Genomic DNA, 9,323 nt, shown 5'->3' with positions numbered 1-9,323 from the left:
TGTGTTTTGCTTTAAAACAAAAGCAGTCCCCCACCACCACCACCACCACCACCCTCGCAGATTTTTGTTTTCCTCATCGACACCAGTGAGGGCCTTTGATGTGCACTAATGGTAAATGCAACTGCAGTTAAAGGGAAAGTTTACAAGATGTTGGTGATGGTTTGGAGATGATGGCACACATAAAACAGAAAGGAGGCAGAGCTGGAGTTGACAACTCCTTTTAAGCATTTTGGAGACAAAGTAAGAAAAGCAAGACTGAGATGATTTGAACTTGTGCAGAGGAGGAATAGTGGATATATTGGGAAAATTATCTTAAATATGGAGCTGCCAGGCAGGAGGAAAAGAGGAAGACCACAGAGAAGATTCATGGATGTAGCAACCCCTAAGGGGACCAGCTGAAGAAAGAAAGGTTTATGGTCAGTTGCAACGACAATTTATGGTTGAAGCCACATTTCAAGGGGCACACCTTTGGGGAACCACTCTTTAACAATCACCACTCAGAGTACGTCACGCAGTAGTGCTGCAGTGCCATCTGTTGGATACCCCGCTATCATCTCTCAGAACAGTGTTTTGTAAAACAAATCTACTGTATGATTGCATCAGTGACTAAAGGATTGATGTTCCAAATAATGCAAAGACTGTTTAATAAACTAAGATAAACAGAGGAAACCAGATTAAGTGCAAAATCCTGCTCCAGCTCTTTTATAAACTCTAAGCAGCAAACAGGAAAATGTTTTAGATTCTTCACTGGCAAGTAAAAATAAAGAGAAAATATACAAAAACAATGTGCTTGTGTGCTGCAGTTATGTATCTTCATAGATTATGCTTGCCTGGTTTAAGAATTGGTTAAGTCACCTTAAGTTATTTCTACTGCACAATGACAGCTGCTGTGTTATCTGAGCTTCCAGGGAGATGTGTTGGTACTCCATGATGTACATCAAAATATGAGGCAAAAGTAAAGGAAACACAAAAAGTAATAAAACCATCTCAAATAATATTTATTCATTGTGACAGCCTCAAGCGGCCTAAATGTACAAAAACTGTCATTCATTTGGGAAATGCATAGTGGGCATGCCTTTTTATAAATCTATGCCGTAGTTCATAGGTTTCATTTCTCCTTTCACTGGGGTGAAAACACCTTCTGTTTTATATGGGACCGCAACACATTTTTGTCCTTTGCTCTCCCCATACTGAAAAAATGTTCTACATTTTGATTACCTTTAATTTTTGAAAATCAACACCCACCGTAAGGGAAGATAGTTTTCTAAAATCTGCCTGCAAAAGCACCAAAACGTTTCACTGTGGGTCTCCTGCAGGCTAAAGTGTTATTTAGTTTCCACGCTGCAGCAAAGTGGAAAAATGTTTGTCACTGCAGATTTCAAAGGTTGTGCAGATTTCTTTGGAATAGGCTTTAAAAAAAAATAACCACAAAGAGAAAGAAAGACAGCCACAAGAATTGCAAACATCCAGTGGGTGAAACTTGCTGACAGTACCTGGCACAGGGTTTTCCCCTGTGGTGACACCTATCTGTCAGTGTCATGAGAAAGCTGTCGCTCTGAAAGAAATGTGCTAGCAGATGGATGGATGGCACCATCTCTGAAACCTGAACTGAAATAACAGTAAGGAGCTCATATAAATGTTACTGGGACAAAATGGAGAATGCATGAAAGTAAAACTATGATCGAAGGAAAAGAAGAAGCCTCATGTTCCTTTAATCGCTGGTCTGTTTCAGACCACAAAAGGAACATCGAGTCCCACCTGTCCAGCAACAACACACGAGAGGTGTGGCAGGGAATTCAAGACATCATCAACCACAGAGGCAGCACTGCGAAAACAGAAAACCCGAATGGGCAGCTGGCAGAGGAAATAAACAGCTTCTTCGCCCGCTTTGAAACACCACAACAGCAACACTCATCTGCTTCAGCCCTGCTCCCATCCTCATCCTCACCTGGTTCCTGCACCGCTCCACTCACTGTAACGGAGCACGATGTCAGACGTGTGCTCCTAAAAGTGAACCCCAGGAAGGCGGCCGGTGCAGATGGAGTACCTAGCAAGGTACTAAGAGCATGCGCACACCAGCTCACCCTCATCTTCACCAGACTCTTCAACCTCTCACTGGATCAGGCAGCCATCCCATCCTGTCTAAAATCAGCCACAATCATCCCAGTGCCGAAGAAGTCTCCCATCTCCAGCCTGAATGATTACCGCCCTGTGGCCCTCACACCGGTAATCATGAAATGCTTTGAGAGACTAGTCCTTCAGCACATCAAGGATTACCTCCCCCCAGAATTCGACCCCCACCAGTTTGCATACCGTGCAAACAGATCCACAGAAGACGCCATCGCCACAGCCCTCCACGCTGTGCTGAGTCACCTACAGTAGAGCAGCGGCAAAGCTACGTCCGAATGCTCTTTGTGGACTACAGCTCAGCCTTTAATACAATCATCCCGGACATCCTCATCACCAAACTGGTCACTCTTGGCCTCCCTCCTCTCACATGTGCCTGGATAAAGGATTTCCTCACAAACCGGCCCCAGACTGTAAGACTCGGCCCTCATCTCTCCTCCACTCGCACACTGAGCACCGGCTCCCCACAGGGCTGTGTGCTGAGCCCCCTCTTGTGTTCTCTCTACACCCACGACTGCAGTTCGACCCACAACAACACTCTCATCATCAAGTTTGCTGATGACACCACGGTAGTCGGACTCATCTCGAAGGGAGACGAGGCAGAGTACAGAGAGGAAGTCCTGAAGCTGGCAGCATGGTGTTCAAAAAACAACCTGGCACTGAACACTAAGAAAACCAAAGAGCTCATTGTTGACTTCAGGAGACACAGCACTGACTTGGCCCCCCTCTACATCAACAGGGAGTGTGTGGAGAGAGTCCACACTTTCCGGTTCCTTGGTGTCCTCATCTCTGCTGACATCTCCTGGACAGGAAACATCTCAGTGGTCATCAAGAAGGCTCAACAGCGGCTGCACTTCCTGAGAGTCCTCAGGAAGTACAAGCTGAACTCCAACCTGCTGCTGACCTTCTACCGCTCATTCAATGAGAGCCTGCTAACCTACTGCATCACGGTATGTTACGGCAGCTGCACCAAAGCAGATAGAGTGAGGCTTCAGAGTGTGGTCAAGACAGCACAAACGATCATCGGCTGCCCTCTCCCCTCCCTGATGGACATTTATTCCTCCCGCTGCCTCACCAAAGCAGCAAACATTATCAAGGACAGCTCCCACCCTGGCTTCAACATGTTCAGCCTGCTTCCCTCGGGGAAGCGCTACAGGTGCATCAACACAAAAACCCACAAACTCAAAAACAGTTTCTTCCCCAAAGCGATAACCACCCTGAACTCACACATGCACAGATAACACAGCCCCCCACTTCCCACTTCCTCTATATGGACCACCACTGTGCAATACCAATTCTACGTGCAACAACTCAACTGTATATACAAAACACTATTTATACTATTTATACCAATTCCATGTGCAATACTCAACTGTATATACATAACGCTATTTATTACATATTACTTACATATTACCTGTATATTGTACATTATATATATATATATGGTTTTTTCCCTATGTTAATACTATCCATATGTACATAATGCTGCAGAACTGTATCCCCCCCCCAGCATGTTTAGACTGAGTAGGAGATGCTCTATATCTCATTGTACAACTGTATAGTGACAATAAAGGCATTCTATTCTATTCTATTATGGAATTTTTGAATGTCAAATTTCAGAAAAAATAAATTTCTTCACATCCTTTTCAGCACTAGAAGCGTGTCCCTCATTTTCCCACAAACAAACTCTTTGTCCTATATTGGGTTTGTTGGGATCAGCTCATCCTGCTCCCCACCAGATATTTATTGTTCCCTCCAGGACCACTAGAGGGCAGTGCTTCAAAAAACAGTGAGTAGATCTGCTTCCTGTATCACAAACACGGAAAAGGAGTTGCGGGAAGAAGTTGTTGAACTTTGTCAACGCAATGATAGTAAATCTTCGTTATTTTTTGCTTTCTGTTCTAATCTAACCAACATTTCGCCAGTTGATTTCGCCTAACCCACGGAGGCGGGTGGATACGTGTCTGTCTGCCTTTATTTGTCGATTTTCGCTGTTTTTGAAAGCGAAAGCAAATTGAAGCGGGCCTGTGAAGCCATGTCTGACAACATGGAAGAGGATGAGCCTTTACCTCTCCAGCAGGAGCTGACCTGCCCTGTATGCCAGGGCATATTCCGGGACCCGATGCTGCTGCCCTGCACCCACAGCTTCTGTCGGCAGTGTCTGGAGGAAAATTTTAAGTACAGCAAAAAGTGTCCCGTCTGCAGGGAGGAGTGTGAGAAAGACAAGGCCATCGCCAATCGTGCGCTCAATAGCACCTGCGAGTCCTTCCTTAAACAGACGAACAAACGACCGAAAACCATTCAGCCCAGTGACGCAGTCTGCAACCTGCACCTGAAACCCCTGGAGCTGTACTGCGAGAAGGACGAGGAGCCGGTGTGCGTGGACTGCGTCACTCTGCACAGCACCCACAGGCTGTACACACTGAGCGATGGGGCGCCCATGTGCAAGGTAAGAGTTCCCCTAACCAGTTTGTCAGATTCTTCTTGAGAAAGAAAAAAAGTGCTATGCAATCCTGTTTCCACCAGCAGGAACTGGTTTGTTTGAGATTTCTTAAAAGCTGACAAACTGTAGTTGCAGCTGCTCATTTAGTAATATGTTATGTAAAGGTGTTAACAGTAAGTTTACCAAACGTGGTTTAAGGCCAGTGCCAGACTAAAAAAGAAAAACTGAATGTGGATTCAAATTACAAATGCGTTTTTAGTTAGCGTTAATGTCCTTTCTATCAGCTATGTAGGCTCTGATATAATGTCATCAGCAGCAACGGTGGCAATTTTGGATCTTCTGTAAAAGGAGATAATCAAGAAGTATATCAGATGCCCGTTATCTGCCATCAAAGACAGAAAATTGTTCACAGGATTGTTATTGCAGTCTGTACAACCACCTGAAGCACCACAGTGAATGCTTGTGAATATCTTGGCCTGCAATAAACGTTGTCACCCTTTTTTGGTAACAGCTCTCTGGTAACTCTATCCCCCTACAACAATTGTTTTAAAGCACAATCTTTTGGGCAGCAGTGGCTCTGGTAGCAGAAAGGGTCAATCCCCAGATCCTACAGTCTGTTGAAGTATCCTTGAGCAAGATACTGATAGATGGATAGACATAGTAGGAAGAACTTTGAATGCTCATATTAAATAGAAGGCACTATATAAGTATCTCCTATAAGTACCAGACCATTTACAATTTGATATCCTGTCATCTGTCTAACATGTGTATATTTGTGTTGTGTGTGTAACCCTTGTCACTGGCCTAAAACATTTTGTGCTTTTTTTGCAGAAGGAGCTGAGCGAGAGAGTCCACATTTTTGAAAAGAAAGTGGACTCGTACAAGAAAACATCTCGCAATCTCAAAAACGCAGTGACCTATATCAAGGTAAGGTGACTGACATGTCTCACGGTGTTCTTATTACATGAATAGTGATTAAGCTGGTTATTAATAGCAGCAGGACTGTTATTTTGAATTCAGACATCTTCAGTTTCTAAAGCGTGGCTTCCTGGGGCGATCTGTAAAGTACTTTGCCCCCTTATGTTAAACTGATCCGGTGCAGATTAAATAAATTAGAGAGAAATATGACTCAGAAACATCGCAAATACGTACAATGTTATCCACAGGCAAAAAGTAAGATACACAATTGTGTACAGTGATTCATGTGTAACTTCTGTGGACTCACAAATACATGCTTCAATCCACGCACTAATACAAAGCAATTTGACCACACGTGCACGGTTCTGTCTATTGAGAACAAGAAAAGACTTTTTCATTAAAAAAAAAAAGGTAATACATTAAAAAAAGACAAATACAGAGAGAAAGCCCAGATGTCTCCATTTCAGTCTGTGACATGAAACAAAAGTTACACACAAATCACTGTACACAATTGTACGCTTGTGGATCATATCGTTCATATTTGCAACGCTTTTAAAGCATATTTCTGTCCATAGGTTATGGGGTATTAATTTCACTGCTTCACGTTAATATTTTTCTGGCATACAGCACAAATGTACAGTACAAATCTGCTCTGTCTTAATACAGTATCAGGCTGAAGAAGCAGAAAAGCAGATCAAAGCAGAGTTTCAGAGGCTTCACGACGTGCTCACCGCAGAAGAAGCCATGCGTCTTAAAGCTCTGTCTGATGAGGAGGGGGAGAAGATCGCTGGCATACAGAAACAGATTGAAAGCACAGAAAAGGATGTTGTCGCTATGAAGGAGCTCATTGATACAATTAAGAAGGAGATGGGCAATGAGGATCTACCACTCCTCCGGGTAAAAAAAACAAAAAAAAAAGTCTGTTATCACAATGTCGTTTTGTGTCTCACGAGCGCTTTACATGACTTGAATCAAACTGATTTCGGTCACTTTTTTTGTTTCAGAATTTCCAGAATTTAAAAAGACAGTAAGTCCCTGCAAAACTCGCTGTAATCAGAAATAATCTTTGCAAAAACAATCTCTGTTATAGATTAAATACATCTAAAAAATTCATTACAATGATGTTTTTGATAAATATTTGCACAATCGTCACATTACAGTTTTTTCTTTTATTTAGCTCTCTGCTGTCTTTTGCTAAGTTACAACTGTCTCTCATTAACTTTCCACATTGCCGTCTCTTGTCTAGAGCTCACTGGTCTCGTTCAGAGCCTCGCATTCCCTACGGATCCCTTTTGAACGTGGCCAAACACGTTGGTGGTCTGGGCTTCAACGTATGGAAGAAAATGCAGTCTCATGTGAAATATTGTGAGTACGTTACACGGTGGGATTTTGGAACAGTGGAACTGCCTTTATTGCCCGAAATGTACACAAATTTTAGAAGACACACGTGCACTAGAGTGCATCTGATAGGCTAAACTTTATTATAAGAATTGTGAATGTAGATCAGTATTGCACTTCAGTCATTGCCTGAAAACCAGTGTTGTATGGACTGAGCTGTTCATCATGTATTTGTTATCATTTGACAGTGATCCAGATCCTCCATGAAAACTAAGCTTGAGCTTGAGGATGGCTATACTACAGTATTTCAGGACCGAATACAAAAATAACTAGTCTGTTTATTTATTTCAGACAGAAAAAAATGCCACTGAACCTTGGAATCAGTACATTTTAATACTAGTTAGTCTTTTCCTGCCAGCACTTAATAGTGGATGTTTGTAGTCTTGAGCTCTAGAACAGTACATGGAGATTGTACATGACTTTCCTACATTTAGTACATTTAGCATATCTCTTCACAAGAAATTTGACCCCCATTGTGGCTTTTCTCACCCTGTGTGTGCAGATCCAGTGCTGTTGAACCCGAACACAGCCTCGCCTTGGCTGTCTTTGAGTTCAGACCTGGTCAGTGTGAAGGAAAGCTCAGAGCGGCTGACTGTCCCCGATAACCCACAGCGCTTTGATCCCTGCGTCTTTGTCCTAGGTGCTGAAGCTTACACCTCCGGGAAACACAAATGGGATGTCTTTGTAGGTGACAACCCCAAGTGGATAGTGGGAGTGTGCAGAGAGTCATTGCAGCGTAAAAAGAAGTTTACAGTTGCAACAAACCGCGGTGTGTGGGCCTTAGGACTGAGCAAAGGGGTGTATAATGTAATGACGACTAAGCGTGAAGAGCTGCAGCTTCAGCAGCGACCTGAAAAGATTCGAGTCAAGCTTAATATAGAAAAGGGAGAGGTGTCATTTTGGGATGGAGGGTTAGGGAAGCACCTGGTCACACTTACACACAATTTTTCAGGTGCGATATTTCCTATTTTTGGTCCCGGCCTCCATAGCTCGCCCATGGCTCTGGTTCCAGGAAAAATAGCTATACACATGTCAACAACCCAAGATAAGGTTGACGTGAAGATGCAAGATTGAAAATCAATGATGAAAAACTTTTAAAAGCAAGAGAAACTCGACAAGCCTTTATCAGTCGATCAGGGGCAACGAGAACATCAAATAAAAGTTTAAAAGATTAAATCTGCCAGTAGATGAAACATCAGTTTAAGTATAAAGATGAAAATAATGACACTGACATAATGTTCGAAGCGTGTGATAAAACACAATGTCAGAAACACAATTTAGAGTGAAATGCCTAAACTTTAAAACATGCAAACCAGCCTGCAAAAGACAGTCAAGATGAAACGTGTTGACGGCGTGCAGAAGACAGAAACCAAGAAGTGATCAAAGGATGACACTTTGTGCCGTAGTGCCTTTGCTGAGGGAAACCGAATCCACTGATCTTTTGGCACCTTGCTAGTGACCGACCAAAGGAGGAAAAAGTAAACTGAATTTGGGATGTCACGCTATGTTGTATCGAAGATGATCGAAAGGTTCTTGCTGTGTTAATATTACTGATATGATAGTCTCATAAATAATTAACAGTGACTGTGACATATGACACCACCAACATAGGTGGTGATATTACAGCTTAATGCGGGCTGCCGTTCAGGCTGTGATTTACAACCACAGTAAGGATGTGGTTATTTATATCAGAGCGATGAAATATCAGCCTGTGGTCCACACACAGACACTCACGCTTTCTGTCTCGTCTCTACTCATAGGTGTATTTTGTTGTTTCTTTCTTTTTTCTTTGTTTTCACCTTGCATTGCATTGATGGAAGATTTCAGGCCGTATTGATTTGTTTATGAGTTCATGGAGTTGCCTTTACTTCACTGCCTTCACTGTTTGTTTTGCACAACAGTTGTCTGGCCCTCTGCACCTCCCTACCCTCGTGTTTTGAGCGTAGTTAATGTGGCCAAACAGAAACAAAACACATGACAAAAACAAAGGATTGGACTGAGAGCTTTATTTTTTTTAACCCTTCAATGAAATAAAGGCGATGATGGTGATTAAGTTTGAAACTTCACTGTTATAAAGTCACTTGCTTCTGGGTTTTAGGGGATGATATTGTAGTTGTTGTTAGCCTTTGATTCATTTGATTTCTGTGAGTAATAGGAATATTTCTTGAAATATACACTTAAATGCGCTTCAAATGTTTTTGGTAATGCTGATGTTTTGGATTAAAATGCAAAATGAAACTGCTGATTGTTGGGATAGTTAGACTGCTATGCTGGCTGTCATTCACTATACTAAGTTCATGCTTAGCAACACTTTGTGATATAAAATATGCTACTACAGTGTGTGTAACCTCTAAACATTAACACTTGTGTGTCGGTCTTCAATTAAAAACTGTTTCAAATTAAATGTGTGTTGAGTTCTTTTCAAAACGTTTGC

General features: G+C 42.4%; 1 protein-coding gene across 1 annotated transcript; it reads left to right on the top strand.

Annotated features, from left to right (window-relative positions):
* The first annotated feature begins 3,924 nt into the window (after positions 1 to 3,924).
* On the top strand, positions 3,925 to 9,293 carry trim35-28 (tripartite motif containing 35-28). The gene is made up of 6 exons (XM_086311274.1): positions 3,925 to 4,579; positions 5,405 to 5,500; positions 6,158 to 6,388; positions 6,496 to 6,518; positions 6,738 to 6,856; positions 7,392 to 9,293. Exons 1-6 carry the CDS (start codon positions 4,166 to 4,168, stop codon positions 7,961 to 7,963), a joined length of 1,455 nt encoding a protein of 484 aa, XP_086167400.1. The 5' UTR covers positions 3,925 to 4,165; the 3' UTR covers positions 7,964 to 9,293.
* Positions 9,294 to 9,323: the final 30 nt, after the last annotated feature.

Source organism: Aulonocara sp. 'chitande type north' Nkhata Bay, linkage group LG11 (assembly GCF_057382095.1).
Source record: "Aulonocara sp. 'chitande type north' Nkhata Bay isolate Kocher_YH1m ecotype deep benthic linkage group LG11, A_spYH_male_GT1.1, whole genome shotgun sequence".
In the NCBI taxonomy this organism is placed as follows: domain Eukaryota; kingdom Metazoa; phylum Chordata; class Actinopteri; order Cichliformes; family Cichlidae; genus Aulonocara; species Aulonocara sp. 'chitande type north' Nkhata Bay.
The sequence above is the reverse complement of the archived record's forward strand: the minus strand, read 5'-3'. Positions and strand labels throughout refer to the sequence as shown.